Genomic DNA, 19,243 nt, shown 5'->3' on the forward strand with positions numbered 1-19,243 from the left:
GGGCATGGCCTCTCAATTTGGAATTTTGAGCTTATTTTCCCATAGAAATTGGGATTTTATGGTACAATTACTCAAGTAATTTGTTTTTGTTTTTTTTTTGAAGTATTGCATGCATACACTGATTATATGAGGCAATATCTTCCAAACCAATTGGCATAACAAGCAAACATTTGGAATACAAGTTGTTCATAAATTAGGGCCAAACTACCCATTTTTATTTCCCTCAAAACACTTAGTATCTAACATCTGGCACATGAGGTGCTCAAAAAGCAACAGCTGAGTTGATTCACATACAAGAAATCCTTCAAGAACTTACTGTCAATGGTAATTTTGTATAGTGTCAAATGCATAATAAAATTCTGTAGTTTTGCACTTGGTTCCACCACTAGGTGGAACTGTAAGACTTACACTGGGCTACTGCCAAGAAGGAGGCATCCCTCCTTTATAAACAGAGGCATCAGGAAGACAAAAAAACTTCCTGTCATCAAAAAGATGGGAAAGACAGTGACAAAGATTGTATTCTATGTTACCTGCCCCCACTACACATGCTCATCAAATTCTACTGGCTTAATATTTTTCACAAAAATGATCCTTTCACACTAAATGGACATTTTCAAGGCAACTTTAATAGAGAACCTAAAATTCCTTTATCTAGAAGTTATCTAGAAGTTAGGAAAACCAGTAGACTGTTTCCAGCTGCGGATGGAAATCAGTAATAGCTGCAGGCTACTGGCAGCCGATAAGACCACACAAAACCCCTACAGTCTAGTACCTTCTTGTCCCACCAGCGGGGCAGCCAAACTAAACAGAGCAAGGCCCAATGCTTCCAGTGACCCCAAAGGGTCTCTGGCTAAGTTTACTAAAAGAACTTCTGTATCTGGTGGCTTTGAGGCCCACACTGAGGACAGCATCTCAGGCATACAGCAATGAGGCTGTGGTGATCAGCACTGAGAGGGGCTCGGTTGAGCTTTGAACAGAGTGGGAAAGGTGTTAGAGTAGAGGAGGAGGCCTTCGGGGCCTCCTGAAGCAGGCTAAGACCAGAAGTCCCTGCTACAAGGGCAGGGTGCCAGGTTGGGGCGGGCCTCAGTCCAAGTAATGTGAGCAAAAAACAGTGATATCAATTATAGTAACTTCTGTGGAGCAGCTACAGTGTGTCAGGCACTATTCTAAGTACATTATGCGTGTTATTAACTCATCTAGTCTTCACAGCAACATTCTGAGGTGGCTACTATAATTGTCTCCATTTTTCAGCTGCGGAAGCTGAGGCCAGAGAGTTCGAGTAATACGTCCAAGGTTGGCTGCTGGGAGTTGGAAACGGGAGATGTGATCCAAACCAGGGTCCCTCCCCTTTAACTCCCATGCCATACTTTCTAGTGTGTGAATAAACCAAGGCACAGGAGAGGATCCTGCTCCTTCTTCACACAATTATTTACCCAGTAGCCTGTAAGAGTGGGGGCTAAAGACAGACTTGAGCCCTATATAATTCACTCTTCAGAATCCCAGTGTGTGCAAAAGAAAGAGGGCCCTACAATATAAATCATAGGTTACTTGTATATTACCCTGTGCATTGAAAAAGAGTTAATTTAAATATTCCTGTGCATTTCATCCATACCTTTTTTTCTTTACATTTTGGTTGCTGTATACTTTTTTTAAAAAAACAGCTTTATTAAGGTACAATTGACATACAATAAACTGCACATATTTCAAGTGTGTACATATTTGATAAGTATACCTATATACCTGTGAACCGTCACCACAATCAAGATAAAGAACATTCCCAAATGCTTCCACCTATGTAGGAGAAGAAAAGGATGATAGAAAGAGAAAAAAGAGGGTGGGAGTGGTGGTGGCCTATTTAGGTAGGAAGAAGAGGGGAAATCATTTGTTTATTCAACCAATCAACCAATCTATATTTATTGAGTGTGTATTATATGTCCAGAACTGTCCTAGGCATTGGGGTACAGTGGTGAAGGAGAGAGTTTTTGCCCTCAGGAACTTCTGTGTTTGTGCGAGAGAGAAAGAAAGAACAAGCGAGAACCTGTGTATGCATGTAAATAGAGTATAAATGCATAAACAAACAGATACTTTAACTTCAGAATTACGGTAAGTGCTATGAAGGCAATAAAATAGGGTAGTAGGATAGAGAATAACTGGAGGTGAAGGAGAGGTAGTCACGAAAGGCCTCTCGGAGACGAGGGACTGGAGCCCAGAGCTGAATGAGGAGGAAATAGTTGCCTAAAGATCTAAGGGAAGATCTATCCATGCAGCAGGAGAAATAAGAGCAAAGGCCTTGAGGCAGGAATAAATTTGATATGTTCTATGCTAAGCAAGGCTGGTGGGCTGTAGATGTTGGGGGAGGAAGGGACATGGTCAGAGAGCAAGGCACAGCCAGGGCATGGAGGGACCCATGGACCACTGTAAGGAGCTCCTGATTGTATAAAAAAAAAAAAAAAAAAAAAAAAGCCATGAGAGGGTTTAAACAGGAAAGAGACATGTCAGGTTGCTGTGTGGGGAATGGATTGAAGGAGGCCCAGAGTGGAAGACGTGAGCCCAGTTAAGAGGTTAAGATGAGGGATGTGGAGACTTGGACTAAGGTTGCAGGTACGGAGATACTGAGAAGTGGATGGATTTGAATTATATTTTAGAGGTGGAAGTGACAGGAGGAGGGGTGGTTTACATGGGTGTAGGGAGCTGTTGAGGGGAAGAAAGGAATCTAGGATGACTCGTATAATAGACTGAATAATGACCACCCAAAGATTTCAGGTCCTAATTCCTAGAACCTGAAAATGTCACCTTATCAGGAAAAAGTTGTTTGCAAATGTGATTAAGTTAAGGATTTTGACATGGGGAGATTATCCTGGATTATCCAGGTGAGCCCTAAATCCAATCACAAGCATCCCTACAAGGGAGAGAGAGGCAGAGGGAGATTTGACACACCCAGAAGAGAAGCAGGCAATTGTGACCAGAGAGGCAGGTTGGAGTGATGTGGCCACAAGTAATCACCTGAGGCTGGAAGAGGTGAGAAAGGGATTCTTCCCTAGAACCTCCAGAAGTGCAGCCCCACCGACACCTTGAAATTTGCTCACTGCAACTGATTTTGGACTTCTGGCCTTCAGAACTGTGAGAAGAAATTTGTTGTTTTAAGCCAAATTTGTTTAGCTGTAATTTGTTACAGCAGCCACAGGACATGAATACAACTCCCACGTTTCTGAGTGGTACATGCATTAATTTAATAAATATTTGTGGGCATCGTACCTTGCTCCAGGTATGCTGAAGGCAGTGCCACTTACATTACCTGACATCCTCCCACCTTCTCACCACCTCCACATGCCACGGCCCAAGTCTCCATCACCTCTCTCCTGGATTACACAACAACTTCCCAACTTGTCTACTTGCGTCTGCCCTTGCCCCTGCATATCTCAAGAGTAGCTGGAATGATCCTTTAAAAACATAATGACAGATCATAAATTACTACACTTGAATATCGCCAATAGCTCCCCACCTTCCTTTGATGAAATCTTTACAATGGCCTACCAGGCTCTTTAGATCTTCCTCTGTTCTATACCTACTGTCTCCTCTCTGCTTCTAAATACAAAGTTCATCCCTAAGCTAACTCCAAGAAAAAAGTTTTCCCCCCAAAAATCCTATTGGAATTAGAATTTAGCTTCTAAAAGTAGCAGCATTACTACTTCGGTTGTCTAAGTTCTAGTTTTTTTGCTTTAAAATCTGCCTCTTTCCTTGAAATAATGGAATAAGGGCTATGATGGGAAGGACCTTGACCACTCATAAAAAAGTTAACATCATCATCTGCATCAAAGACAGTAGTGGCATGGACCTCATTTTTAGCGAAACAGCCTTCCATTTTGGCGTTAGGGACAGAGCCCCTGCTTAGGAGTGGATAGAGTATCTGTGAGCTGACCATTTCATTAATGGAAAACTGAAAAAAACATGGGACATGAATTTTAGATGATAGTCCCTGCCTTGTCATCCTGAAAGTGTAGATTCCCATTTGATTCTTTTATTTATTGTTGTATTTACTACATTACTATTTTCCCTGAAATGAGCCTCCAGAGGAAAGCTCCAGTAGCTCAGGAAAATAAGGGGTACCAGAAGTAAAAATAGGGAAGGAACACAGAGTCTACAGACAAATAAAATTAACAGTTTTATTCACACATCATATGATACATCCAAAGTGTACAACCAATGGCTCTCAGTAAAATCAGAGTTGTGCAGTCATCACCTCAATCTGAGAACATTCTCTTTGCTCCAAAAAGAAAAATCTCATACCCATTATATCCCCTTTTAATTGACACTTAGCATTTGTATAGCACTTCCACAGAAAATTTAATATAAACCTTACTACAAAGTACTGGTAAATATAGCCCATGAGACAGAGTTTGAAAAATACTTTTATTAGACTATGAAAGTAATTACTTGCAGACTTAACAGACTGTATAGATACAAATGATCTTTCAATAATCATATAATGTTGGACTTTTAAAAGGCTTCTTGGTTCAAGTCTATTTCTCAGTTTGAAACTCTGTTTCTACTCTTCCTTTTTATTCTTTAACATTTTTCACTGCATATTCTAAATGACATGGTGTAATTTTAGCTCATGTACATTTTGATGGATTACTTCAATTTGTAATATACATTCTTCCTTATTTCATATTAAAATATTTTCAAATTGGGACATAATTTCTAAACTGTCTTCCCACTTACCCAAGCTCTCCATAGATACAGGCATCTCTTCTTCATGATCTAGAATGTTAAAAAAAAAAAAAAAAAAGGATGCCAAATTTACATTTTAGAATCAAATATATCTTTCAGCTTATTGCAATATTTTACCAAACCTCAAAACACAAATGCAAATATATACAATGAGGGCTTAAACTATTTTATTAATAACAGAGAAACTGAATAGTTGTTTTTCTCACAGCATTATCTTTTATCAATATATTTACTATGGCATTCATTATATGACAATTGATACTGTTATGAAACTAAATAAAAAATAAGAATTCCATATATTTAATTCAGCAGGGGTTTACTTTATGACCACAAAAACATTTCATTTTACTTGATACATAAAACTACAATCACTTTGGCTATTAATATCTGTACAAATATTAAATTTATTAAAAATTTCATTATATGAAAGACCATTCATACCAGGTAATGGGGTTTTTTTGCCATGCTTTTGCTTTTTACGGCCACCCATCGTGCTCTTTTGTTTTTGAGTTTTGGGAGCCATTGTTCAGTCTTGGGCTGCATAAAGAGGAGACATCATTAGTAAATTCTGGTTTAAAATTTCAAATACTAAGCATTATCATTTAGCAAACATAAGAATATGTTGTCTCAGCTTTACAGTCGGCCATATCTACAGGCACCTTCATAGAATGGGTGTTCTGTGACCAAAGGTTTATTGAAACAAAAATCTTCCTGATAAAATCTCGCTGTTCCAGGGGAGCCAGTCAGCTGAAAGCACCCGGTGGTGACCTGCCAAAACTCAGGGTTTCAGCCTGAAGCGCTGCCATGGGGCTGACGGGAAACACTGGTCCCCCCACCCCCCACCTCTTTCACAGCTGTGTCCCTTTCCAGAAGTTACTCCTTGATGCCATGTGCGTGCTCCGCCATGGCTGCCCGAGCGACAAAGACAAGCTTAAAGTCCCCTTCGAGAGACAGGCCCACAACGTGCACATAGGTGTACAACGTTTAAATTAACATAATTTTAAATAGGACTTGAGTCCTAGAATGTGTACATGTCACTGCTACGGCCCTATCTGTCCTGTCAGAGAACGCCTTTCTCAAGTTTTCTGTAGAGTTACTCTCAAATTATGACAGGACAGCTACAGGCCAAAAGGTCACCAGACCTTCCTTGCAGTCTCCTCAATATTCACCTTTGCCCGCCAGCTCCTGTCTTGTTAAACGGTTAAGAGTGTGATTTCAGGAGTGACCACCAGGGTTTAAAAAACATGCTCTATCATGTACCAGCTGCACAATTTTGGGCAAATTACTCACGGTTTCTAAGTCTCTTCATCTGTTTAATGGGGATAATAAAACCAACATCATAGGGTGGTTATGAAGATTTAATGAGAAAATATTTCATCATCATCAGTTCAGTCATCTTAGACTGGTTTGCCTCATTTTAATAAACATAACACAAATTGAAGATTATTTCATAGCCCACAACATATCTCAAGTTTTATTTTAAACCTAGGCCCTTGATTACAAAATCTTGAATAAAATATGGGTGTGTCTGGGTGTTTGTGTATATACATTTTTTTCCTTCAGATTTTTCACATGTAGTTTTTCAAATGGTAATAATGATAGCTCACGTTTGTTGACTGCTGTGTGCCAGTGTGTATTTAAATTTTTATGTGTATTTTAAATTTAATATTCACAATGCTTTTAGGTAGTTATTTTATTATTATTATTATTATTATTATTATCATCTTCATCCCCATTTTATGAGGAGAAAATGGAGGCACCGAGAGGTTGAGTAACTTGCCAAAGGTAGAGTCAGGGTTTGAGCCCAAGCTGTCTGGCTCCAGTGACCACACACTTAACTGTACTACATTATCCCTCCTATTTGGATGATAACTGTTTACTATGTTTCATTATAAATGAAGCTATTCAAAATCTTTGACTTTACCTAGAAAGGCATGATTTTATGATTTAATCAATCTTTTGCGATTCTGACAACCTAAATTCTAAATTTAGTAATTCCTACTTTTAAAATTTTTGGCAATGAACAGCTTTGACCCAAGTTTGCAGTTGCAGGGGTGAAAGGGCTAAAGCAAGGAGTCCAATTAAGAGACATGCAATAATCCATGGGAGAAATGATGGCAGCTTAGACCAAGGAGGTGAGAGTGAGATGGGGACCAGTGATTGGACTCTGGGTCTACTTTGAAAGTAGAGCCAATAGGATTTGCTGATGATTTGGATATAGGATCCAACAGAAAGACAACAAGGATGGCTACAATGATTTTTGCCTAAGGAACTGAGAGGATGGAGTTGCTATTTATTGAGATGGGATCCCATGGGAAGAAAAGACTCGAAAGGGAAGATTAGAAGGTCAGTTTGGGGCATATGAAATTAGACTGAAACTGGAGTATAAGCTTTGTGAGGATGCGGATTGTGTTTCCTTTTTCACTGTTGTAACCCCAGAGACTGGTACAGTGTACATATCCTCCCCCCAAATATGTGTTGAATTAATAACTCCTTGGTTCCCTTACCTTCTGCAATTCTTAGCCTGTGAACAGCTAGTCTGAACAAGGCTTTTGCCTAAGGGTCTGTGGGATAACCTGTATGCATGCTGTATTAGTTTCCTATTGCTGCTGTAATAAATTATCACAAACTTAGTGGTTTAAAACAACACAAATTTATTATCTTATGGTTCTACACTTCAGGGTCTCATTGGGCTAAAATCACACTGTTGGCAGGGATAAACTCTTTCCTTTCTGGAGGGTCTAAGGCAAAACTGTTTCCTTGCTTCTAGAAGGAATCTGTTTCCAGCTTCTAGAAGCCACCCACATCTCTTGGCTTGTGGCCCTCTTCTTACATCATCAAAGTCACTCTTTCTCACATCACATACTCTGACCTTTTCTTCTGCCTCCCTCTTCCACTTTTAAAAACCCTTGTTTTTTTTGTTGTTGTTGTTTGTCTGTTTTAATTTTTCAATAAAGTTTAAAAAAAAAAAAGAAAACCACGTAATTACATTGGGTCCGCCTGGATAATCCAAGATAATCTCTCTTTTAAAGTCAGGTGATTAGCAACCTTAATTCCATCTGTAACCTTAATTTCCTTTTGCCATGTAGAGTAACATTCCAACAGGTTCCAGGAACCAGGAGGTGCTTATTATCATTAAGTTTTTTTTTTTAGTGACATTTTATTTTGGGAGATCACATTTTCTGAGAAAGATCAAATAATATAACAATAAAAGTTTTCTGCTAATTAAATTTTTTTTCTTTTTTTTTTCTTTTGAAATAAATTGAAAGTTACATGAAAAGTTGCAAAAACAATACTAGCCCCATACACAGAATTCCATCATACCCTGACCCTCCTCCCCCGATAGCTCAATCCACCAACTTTAACATGCTGTCACATCACTATTCTTTCCCTCCCTCCCTATCTATCATCCATCATATATTTCTCTGTCTTCTGAACATATGAGAGTTAGCTGCACACATCCTTGAACATACACTGTAATTCACATATGTACTTCCCATGAACAAGAACATTCTTTTATGTAATTCCATTAAGCACAGCTAAGAAGTATAAGAGATTCAACAATGATACAATGCTTACATTCTATATTTCCTTTTCCTTATGTCTCAATTGTGTCCCTTCGAGCCACCTGTCCTCCACCCTCCAATCCCATCCAAGTTCATCCTTAGCATTCAGTCGTCGTCTAGTTACGACTTTTTTTTTTTTTTCCTGTTTTCAATTGTGGAAACATATATACAGCCTAAATCTTCCCATTCCACACCCTCCCTAGCCTTACCATTAGTGGGATTAATCACATTTAGAATGATGTTATGCTCTTTCCCACCATTCATTACTAGAAATTTCCCTTCACCTCAAACAGCAACCCTACACTCCTTTCTTAACTCCCCATTGCCCCTTCCCCCATTTCTCTTAACCCAAACTCTACTTTTCATCTCTATGGCTATATTCTCTGATAATTTCTTTCTGTTTACTGTGGGGCTTAAAATTAACCTCTTAAATCCATATCAATCTTGTTTTTCTTTGATACCACCTTCACTTCAATTGGGCACATAAACTATGTTCCTATACTCCTTCATTCCCCCACCTTTATATAGTTGTCTAAAATTACACATTTTACATTGAGTTCAAAACCACTGATTTGTCCTTAGAGCTTGTGTATTTTTTATCACGTAGGAAGTAAATAGTGGAGTTATAGTTCAAAAATTATTGACTTCTATTTGTATTTCATTGTGTTTGGAGAATGTTCTTTCAGTACATTCAATTTTTTTTTTTTTTCAATTTCTTGAGGCTTGTTTTATGTCCCAGCTTATGGTCCTTTCTGGAGAAAGATCTGTGATCACGAGAGAAAAATGAGTGTCCTGTTGATTTGGGATGTAAGGTACTATGTATGTCTGTTAAAATTCTCTATATCTCTTTCTCCTTTCTTTGTCTCTCTGTTGGTAGGGCTTCCTTTAGAATCTGAAGTAGGGCAGGTCTTTTATTGGCAAACTCTCTCAACATTTGTTTGCCTGTGAAAAATTTAAGCTCTCCCTCAAATTTGAAGGAGAGTTTTGCTGGATAAAGTATTCTTGGCTGGAAATTTTTCTCTCTCAGAATTTTAAATATGTCATGCCACTGCCTTCTCACCTCCATAGTGGCCACTGAGTAGTCACTACTTAGTCTTATATTGTTTCCTTTGTATGTGGTGAATTGCTTTTCTCTTCCTGCTTTCAGAACTTGCTCCTTCTCTTCAGTATTTGAGAGTCTGATCAGAATATGTCTTGGGGTGGGTTTATTTGGATTTATTCTATTTGGAGTTCGCTGGACATTTATGCTTTGTGTGTTTATATTGTGTAGAAGGTTGGGGAAGTTTTCCCCAACAATTTCTTTGAATACTCTTTCTAGACCTTTACCCTTCTCTTCCCCTTCTGGGACACCAATGAGTCTTAAGTTTGGATGTTTTATTTTATCTATCATATCCCTGAGATCCATTGCGATTTTTTCAATTTTTTTCTCCATTCTTTCTTTTGTTCTTTCATTTTCTAGTCTGTGGATTTCTAGGACATTGAGATGTTGTTCAGCTTCCTCTAGTCTTGTATTGTGAATATCCAGAGTCTTTTTAGTTTGGCCAACAGTTTCTTTTATTTCCATAAGATCTTCTATTTTTTTATTTACTCTTGCAATGTCTTCTTTATGCTCTTCTAGGGTCTTCTTTATGGCACTTATATCCTGGGCCATGGTCCTCTTGATGTCCTTTAAATCCTCTGCCATGTTTTTGTTCTTTGATTGTAGTTCTTTAATTAATTTTGCGAGGTATAACGTTTCTTCCGAAATCTTGATTTGTGTGTTTGGAGCTGGATTCTCCATATCGTCTGGTTTTATCATATGCATTAAGATTTTCTGTTGTTTTTGGGCTCTTGGCATTTGTTTTTTTTGATAGGGTTCTTTCAAGTTGTATCAAAAAAAAAGGATATCGATCTAATTTTTCAGAGACACAGTTTGGTGACGTACACTTTCTCTTACTACCCAGAAGATGGCATCTGTGAGTCTTTAATTTGTTAGAATTGCAGCTTGGTGACATACACTTTCTATAACTAACCAGCAGATGGTGTCCGTGAGTCACTTATTCCCCTCAAGTCAGTTCTCCCCAACTTTGTGGTACGTGGGGATCTGATTCATTTGGGGTCCAATTGGTGCACTTAATTTGGGTGTGTTGTCGGTGCTGTCTGCCCTCAATGAGGGGTGTGTGCCTGTGTGGTTAGGGAGGAAGGGCAGATCTAACAATCAAATCTCCCAGGTGTTCCCAGAGATTTAAGGCTGTTCTCTGCCGCTGACACAAAAGTCCTTGGTATTGGCGTAGGTTCCCTGGGATTTCTGAGCAGTTCCCCCCTCCCTGCTGTGCTTTTCCAGGACCTCTGTTGGGGGGGGGGGGCGTGCCACGTCACAAGTGAGCACCGGCCTCCAGGGAAGCCCTGGGCCACCGGGCTGTGTACGGGTGTTCCCAGCCCACTTCAAAGATGGTTGAATGGGATGTGTTACCTTCCCCCTTTCCGCACAGCTCCGCTCTCCCAGCTCCGGGACAATCAGCCGTGGGTGTATTGAAGGCCACTGTCCATGGCCCATATTGTGTCGTGTGAGCAGTGCTGTGGGAAAGACTCCCTGACAGGGTGGGTTTCTTGTCTCGGATGTGTGCTGTGTGTGCAGCTGGGCTGGAGTAGCCCCACCCACTGGGGAGATGGCTGTGAGGCTGGGTTTCTTGGCTGGGCTCTGCACTGTGTGCTCGGCCCTGGGCAGGAGCAGCCCTGACTGCTGGGGTGACGGCTGTGGGGCTGGGCCTCCTGGCTTGGCTCTGCCCTGTGTGCTCACCCCTGGCAGGAATAACCCCACCCACTGGGGAGACTGCTGCAAGTTGTGTGTCTCCCCTTTGTTTCCCTGGACCTGAGACAATCAGCAGTGGGTGTGGGAAGGGGTATCCTCCACCCCAGACACTGAGACATTAGTCCAGACCGCTCCCATCTTATCTGCAGCTGTTCCCGGGCTGCTTTTATATTTTTAAAAAGTCCAATCCACCGTTTCCCCCCAAAGCAGCGTGGCTGAGGGATTCAGCCTACTCACTCACTAGTTTCAGAATGCAGACTCCTGGTTTCACCAAACGCACGTTCCCTGTGGCTTTAGCAGAACTTGTCCAGCTGGTGCTACTTTGGAAGTGGTGTTCTGGGTCCTTTCTGGTTTTTTATCTAGTGTTTTCCACGGAGGTGTTTTTTTCTCTGTCTCACCTAGTAGCCATCTTAGGTTCCTCCCCATTAAGTTTTCATATAGGCATCAATTAAATACAAGCATCTTAAGAAATAGTCAAAGTAAATACATGTGCTCGGTTCTTTTCAAATGCTGCTATTAAATCATCTCTGGTCAATTTGGATGTTTCTAATTTTCGGGGGAAGATGGTAAATTTACCAGCAGTACATTTGGTGACAAAATTGGAACACGTATTAAATTCATGCTGCATTACCTGAATGGCTTGTTTACTACTTTCACAAATATTAACTCCTACATCTAAAATATGGCCTAGTGACCCACAAAAAAGAAAAATCAAGTTGTTCTACAGGCTTTTGGAGGTTTTAAGCCTTCTTAATTAAAAGGCATAGTATCTAACTTGCCAGGCACCAGAGATGGAAAAATTCATTAACTGAGGTCAGCCTTTTGAAAAAAATCTAAACTGAAAAGAAAATTATTACTTTAGAGGTAGCTATTTTGTATTGTATATGTGTTTTAGGCAAAATTTTACAGTATATTTTAGTAATTTAAAATAATAAAAACCCTACAAATTTTATGTCTGGAAAATAAGTCACTCTTAATTGGAGATATCTAAATAAACAAATAACGTAGTCTGCATTACTTCAGTAAACATACTTATTTATTCAGGTTTATTTTTTGAGCACAATTTATTTTTAAAAACAAAGCCAAAATAAAATATATTGCTTTTAAATTACAGGAGGCTTTAGCAAATTTATAGAGACAAAAAGTAGATTCCAGGGGCTGGAGGGAAGGGGTAATGGGGAGTTATTGCTTAATGTGTATAGAGTTTCTGTTTGGGGTGATGCAGAAGGTTTTACAAATGGATGGTGGTGATGGCAGCACAACATTGTGAATGTAATTAATAGCACTTAAAATGGTTAAAATGGGAACTTTTTGTATTATATATATTTTTATCATAAGAAAAATTTAATGAATAGGAAAGTGACAGTAGGGATTACTGAAAATTTTTTTCATAAAGTTAATTATATATTTTAAGCAGTGTATGCACTGTATTATATTTTCCAAATCTTATTTTCCCCATTGAATTGACTAGTAAAAAATCACGAAAACTGTTAAATACCAGATATCACTTGACTAAGATAACTCTAAAATGCTTACCACATTTTTCCTTTTCCCCACTGAAATCAAATCATGATTATGAAGAGTAGAAGAGATATTTCATCTATTTCTAAAAGTTATGCCTAACCCAGTAGCTTGTGTTACAATTGGCTTTTAAAGCACTATGGCTGACTGAATTTCAGAACAGAATTTGTGAAAGGAAATACTAAGAAATACGTAAGCATTCAATTAAAATATTTTCATATAAAAACCACTTATTTTCTTTGTAAATGAATCCATCCATTCCAGAATAGCTTTTTGCTACCATTGTACAAAGGACACATTTTCTATCTTCCATGCTAACAGCAAAAGACATTGGAAGGCTGGACACCTTGTATGTACATGTCTAAAAATAGGCTGTGAACGACCCTGTCCGCCCTACTTTCACCGGGGAAAGCACACTTCATGTTAATAGTTCAGTGAATTTCTTCACCTCAGGGGTCGCTGCTCTGGGCATGTGGGGAGGTGAAGATAGAAATCATACTCTTCAAAGATCAACAACAGCTTGATCTAAATTGCCTCTCTCGCCAGTGAAGCATAGTCCCTCAAAGTGGCTACCAAGAGCAATGCCCAGACTACTTACACCAACTTCTTCCTTTTCAGACAGTAGCCTTTTAGGGCCCTGCTTCGAAAACGCAAGCTCAGTCGACGGTGTCCCAAACCTCCAACTGGCAGACAAGCATGTGTGATTGTTTCAGCGACTTCGGAGTCTCTCTGTGGCACGTTTTGTTTCACATGCCTTGCAAGTCAAATTGCAGCTGACCTGAACGAATACCATCTGCGTGGCTGATCTGTCGCAACGAGAACCCTCTACTGGACCCAATATGGCATCCCTGGGTCCATTTCTTCTGCCTATGTGGTGACCTTTTGCTGGCCTCACTGTTCTCTTTGCCAAATCAAAAGAGCCATCAACAGAAGGAAAGCCATGGGTATTTGCTAAAAAGGCTAATGGTGAAGAACTCACATTGAAGCAAACAAAATCAGCAGATACCTCTTCAGCTTGAGTACTTCTAAGTCTTTTGCAACTGAAATATGATAGACAGGTTCAATCACAATTGATGGGGAAAAAAAAAATCAATTTCTGACTTATTTTAAATGAATGTTGCCTCTTAGTTTTGCTAAATGGTCCAGCTTAGTTTCTCCTTGCTTTCATACTACTAACTTCTCTGATTTATAATTTTTTATTACATTTAAAATATAAACCAAATAAAAATTTTTATTAACAAGGAAAAAAAAGACATTAGAGGGTGACAAGAGACATGGTGCTGGGTAAGTCCTCTGAGTAACAGTTCAAAATCTTGATAGCATGCACTGATTATAAGAACACTCAGAGCAATCCATGATATTCAAGAGGATAACTACTGAAGATGAAGAGATAAGTGATAGAAACTATACTGATATATGTTTTAATTTCTTTGACTGCTCAAGCAAATACCATGTGATAGCTTGGCTTAAACAGTGGGAATTTAATGGCTCACATTTTTGAGGTTAGGAAAAAAGTGCAAATCAAGGATTCATCTACCCAAAGACAAGGGTGTTCTGGGGCTGGCTGCTGGGGATCCCTGATCTCTAGCTTGTCACATGGAAGGCACATGGCAGCATCTCCTGGTTTCTCCCTTCTCTTCTGGGTTCCATTGATGCTTGGCTTCTGTCTACTCCTTCTGTGGCTTTCTTTCTGCCTGAATTTCAAGCCGGTTATAAAGGACTCTCAATAATAGGCTTAATACATATCCTGATTGAGCTGGGCCTTACCTTAACTGAAATAAGCTCATCAAAAGGTCCAACTTAGAATGGGCTCATACCCACAGGAATAGGTTAAGTTTAAGAACATATTTTTCTGGGATACACACAGCTCCAAACCACAACATAGTACAAAGCTTTAAACAGTTATTAACTTCCTCTTTTCACATCATTCACCTGTAATGCACACATTTGTTGCCTGTATCTGTGGGTGGGTGGCTAATTCCCACCCATGAGATCTTTGATGCTGGGAAGACCTGTGGCACTGCCACCTTCTCTTCGTTCAGAATCTTCTTTAGGGAAGAACTACTTCCCCCAGTCTTCAATCATCTGACCTTATCTAGGTGGTCATCCTCCTCTCTTTCCAAGATATTTGCAAGCTTGCCATGCTTCTCTCCCATCTCATTTTCTTTTAAAGATAGATTTAAAATTAGTCCAAGACTTATGTCTTGGGTGCCTGGTAAATATGTCTCCAAGAATTGTTGCTTTTTGGTAAATCTCAACTAAAACCTGAGTAAGCTTCAAAGTTCTCCTGGGCTCTTCAGGCAGCTTCTAATGAGTATACCACATCCATCTCCCAAAAGAATCCCCCTCCACAGACACAGATAACCATTCCTACAATGTTTCTGATTAGTCTATTTTTTGCAAGTTGCCCACGATCACCAACAGTGACTTCAGCCTAGAATCCCTTTCCCCTTATTCTCTGAGAATCACAACCTGCTCATATTTCAAGGCCCAGATAAAATGCTACTTCCTCTGTGAAGTTTTCTTAAACCCCACCTTACCTCTCCAAACATGATAATGAATTACTGTTTTCCTGGCTTCCCTGAAAACACCATTATACCACCAATTACTCATTTTAGTCTTATAGCTACTCATCTAAACTACTTATCTTTCTCACTGGTTGTAAGTTCATCAGGGACAGGGCTCTTGCCTTTTGCTCACCCATGTGTAGGGCCCACGATAACCTCACAGTGAGTTGACCTGAATCATGTATGTGAAAATTGGACATTCCTCATAAAAAGACACTAGAACGGATAATGCTGTTAGTATGTTCAGCATATACAAGGATTTGAGAGAAAAACATTTTCCTTAAAGATTACAACTTAATATCTTAAGGAGGTATTGGCAAGGGAACCATAAGCGCAGAATAATGTAGCACACTACAATTTAGGCATTACGACCCGAATATGCTAGGTGACTCCAGATATGGGTTAATTTTGTAAACGGGTATTTTGCATTCTGTTGAAGTCTTGGCATTTCAAAAATACTTCCAACTGTGTATGCTTCTCTAACTTTTGAAAACTAAAGAATAGATTTGTTTGTCTTCTTTTGTAGTCAGAAAGTTTTTTGATCACTTATGATCATTATCAATAAGTTTTGGTGAGCATCTACTATCGGCTAGGTGCTATTTCCATCTTCAAGGAATTTATTATTTAGTGTAGGAGAAATGGCCAAGACACAGAAAGCAACACGTAGAATAATAAATTAGCTAATATTTATTGAGCATTTAACTGTGTTCAAAGTGTTTTATTTGTCTGATCTAATGTAATCCTTTTCAAAAGTCATGAAGTAGGTTCTATATATAATTATCCTCATTTTACAGATTACAAAACTGAGGCACAGAAAAGTAACTTATCCCCAAATCATACAGCTTGTAAGTGACAGAGTTGGTATTATTAGACTCTAGAGGCACAGGTTTAATCCCTATACTGTGCAGCCTCTCTAATAACGTATAGATGTATTCAAAACTCTCTCCTCTGGTTTCTGGTTATATTGCATTGTTTTGGTCCTCCTGCATCTCTTATACTTTGTTCCTATTTCCATTGATTATTTATTTTCCTTCTCCTCACCCCTGACCCTTGGTATAGTTTCTCTGATTGCTTGACTCTTCAAATATATGCCCACATCCCTAGTTAAAAGGGAGAAGGGGAAAACACATTTATTATTATTACCTTGTGTGGGCAGGCCCTCTATTGCCACTGAAGTGCCTTACATATGTTCTCAGTGAATTTTCATCTCAGCCTTTGGAATGGGTGTGACAATCCCCATTGCACTGATTGAAGTGACTGAGGTCAGAGAGATTAAGCAAATAATCCAGTCTCACAGAGCTGCTAAATAGCAGAGTCAGAGTACGAACCCAGCTCTATCTATTCCAGAGAGAATAATCTATTACCCCACCATAATAATTTAGTAAACTTTGCTTCTCTCTTCTGTCTGTAGTCATCTCACTGGTGAGCTCATCCACTTTCAGCGCTTCAAGAAGCACTTCTAGACAGGTTGATACCAATCACATGTCCAGCCCCAGGTGCTCACCTGTGTCCTGGTCTTGTATTTCTAATTATTGTCACCTTAAACTCAACATGGTCAAAACTAAACTCATTACCTTCCTCCAGATTTGGGACCTTTTCCCAACTATCTCATTTCTGGCAGCAGGATTATATATACATATATATTTTTTTTTTCTTCAGGTTTCCAGGCTAGAATTCTTAGAGCTATCTTTGACTCTATTTCTTTATTCTTTATAAAAATGCATCAGAAAATATTGCCAATACTTTCTTTAAAATAACTCTTGTTTCTTCCCTTCAACATCCATTTCCGCTGCTTTGGAAGTGGATTGGATATTTACTCATTTAAGTAGATGCCACTTCCTATCACTTCTCCCTTTGAAATACCTCCTGAATTCCAAGCCCTTCTCTTCCCATAGCCTCCTGTGCTTCAGCATGTCCTCCTATATCAGGAGTTCTTAAACTGTTTCATGCCCTGAACCCCTTTGGCAGCCCCATAAGGCCTATGCATCAAATAAAAACATGAGATGACAAAGGGTACAGATTATCAAATCACTTTTTAAATTCTGATATAATAATTCATGTGCTTCCTTATTAACACATTAAAACACAACATCTAGCAGTGGGTCTAATAACTACCTAAACTCTGAGGTAGTGATGAGCATAAATAATATATGCAATATCCATAATGTATTATGAAAAAACTGATTTCTTTTGGTGACAAAATCACAGTTCCTGCCAGTATACTCTTGTGGTTTGCTATCAAGTGAATACATTTCAATTAGCGGTTAGTGAAAATAAACATGTAATTTTTTTCCTACCTAGTTCACAGACTACTTTAACTTTTTCCACAGATCTCCACCACGACCTAGATCATGGACACTTAACTGACCGCTCTGCCTCTGTTCTAACCAGAACAATCACCCATAGAGTCGACCTACAGAGCTCTTTCTAAAACGCAGATCTTATCAAGTTGCTTCCTTAAAAAATGGCTTTTGTGGGTTTCTATTGTGCACATCCAGCAGTGTGGAAATGGAGCTCATATGAAATGCAGATTTCCTGGCCCCATTCTGATACTGCAGGTCTGGGATGAGCCCAGGACTCTGCACTTTTAAAAGCTTTACAAGGTAGTCTTGCATTGGTGATTTGCAGATCACACTTTGCAAAACCGGATAAAGTTCAAACTTGTAAACATGGTCTTAAACACTTTTCACAATCTGCCTCATGGCACCCACCCTTCCAGCTCTCCTCCAGCCTCACAGGATTAACATTCATTCTCAAACAGTCCGGGTACTTTCCCCTCTCTCTCTAGAGAAGCCCCTTCACTCCCCACCCCTCCTGCTGCAGACCACGCACACATTTCTCTGCTCATTTAAGTCTTACTCATCTTTCAGGGCTCTACTCCAATATAACCTTCTTCCCGAAATGCTTACTCAGACAATCTTGTTTTCCCCAACACTTTCTAAGCACCCTGTATCTGGAAGTTAATTATTCCAGGCCTCTAAAAGCAGAGGTCTTCAAACTCAGAGCTGCCTGAAAGGCTTCAGTGAATTCATTCAGCATTCAATATACTTTGGGGAGGGGAGAGACAATTATTATGAACACCAATTAAGTACTGGGTAAACTAGTCCCCAGCGGAATAACACCAGGTCCTTGCTTTCCTGGAGTTAATGTTCTGTTTCATCTGCCTCTCTCTTTATCTATTTCAGCTCTTCATTAATGGTTCTGAAGTTGCCTGTCTACTTAAGCCCACATTAATCTTTTTCTTCCTTGATCCCCTCTACTGATGAATAATCGGCGTCCTGCTATTTTCATATCCATTCATTCAATATTTATTGAACTACTACGTGCCAGGCCATGTGCTAGACACGGGATATACAACCTGTCAACAAGGCACAATCTCTGCCCTCACTGTAGCTCTCTCCTTGATCTTTTTGTCTCCCAGGCTACACTAGAAGCTCTTTGCAAGCAGGAAAAGTCTTGTACTTTTTTGTATTCTTTACTGCGTGTAGACATGGCCTTGAGAGAGTAAGTAAAATACTTAAAAATTTTCCAAGCCCCCTTTCCCATTCAGAGCTTCCCTTACCTGATACTGCTACACTGAAGAGAAAAGACTCTTTTGAGGTCCCCTGCAGTAAAGCTCCCTCGGGAACTGGAGTAAAGCTCCCTCGGGAACTCTCCTCGCCCTGAAAACCAAATCACAGGAGTACAAACCGCAATTACCTGACCGGCCGTTGCTCCGACGCATCAGTTGCTAAGAAAAAAGAGAAGAAACCTCTGGCAAGATTGACAAGGAACCGCACCAATACAGTGTCTACTCTCTTACAGTTTCTAGTTTGTGATTGGTTGCTATCTTGTGAAGTCACCCAACGCGAGACGCGGCTAAATCCTGAGTTTCCCATTAGCAGGAATGGAGTTGTGTAACTAAATATGTAATGGTGGCAGTGACCCTGCCTGACCCCAAGTCTTAGAGGTTTGCTCCACGCCTCGTACCCGAAGGAGAATCTTCTGGGGTGGGATCTCTCGGAGCAGAATGTCGAGCAGGATGGGAATTCATTAGGGCAGCTTTATTTCTTATTCCCAGCGGCGAG

At 39.6% G+C, this 19,243-nt stretch overlaps 1 protein-coding gene across 6 annotated transcripts in view; it reads right to left on the minus strand.

Annotated features, from left to right (window-relative positions):
• The window catches only part of DNAI3 (dynein axonemal intermediate chain 3), a 100,904-nt gene extending 82,009 nt beyond the window's left edge, over nt 1-18,895 (minus strand). For 5 of the 6 annotated variants that reach the window (XR_005215326.1, XR_005215327.1, XM_037826747.1 and 2 more), the window contains exons 1-3: nt 18,739-18,895; nt 5,173-5,268; nt 4,723-4,761 (exon numbers count right to left, since the gene is read on the minus strand). Coding sequence is in view for 4 of the 6 variants with exons in the window: in XM_037826747.1 (XP_037682675.1) it covers nt 4,723-4,761; nt 5,173-5,254 (121 nt within the window). In the remaining 2 variants the exon portion in view is untranslated. Of the gene's footprint in view, nt 1-3,003; nt 3,441-4,722; nt 4,762-5,172; nt 5,269-18,738 lie in introns of those variants that run through there. The other variant, XM_037826748.1, reaches the window with a different exon arrangement.
• Nucleotides 18,896-19,243: the final 348 nt, after the last annotated feature.

This window comes from Choloepus didactylus, chromosome 2 (assembly GCF_015220235.1).
Source record: "Choloepus didactylus isolate mChoDid1 chromosome 2, mChoDid1.pri, whole genome shotgun sequence".
NCBI lineage: Eukaryota > Metazoa > Chordata > Mammalia > Pilosa > Megalonychidae > Choloepus > Choloepus didactylus.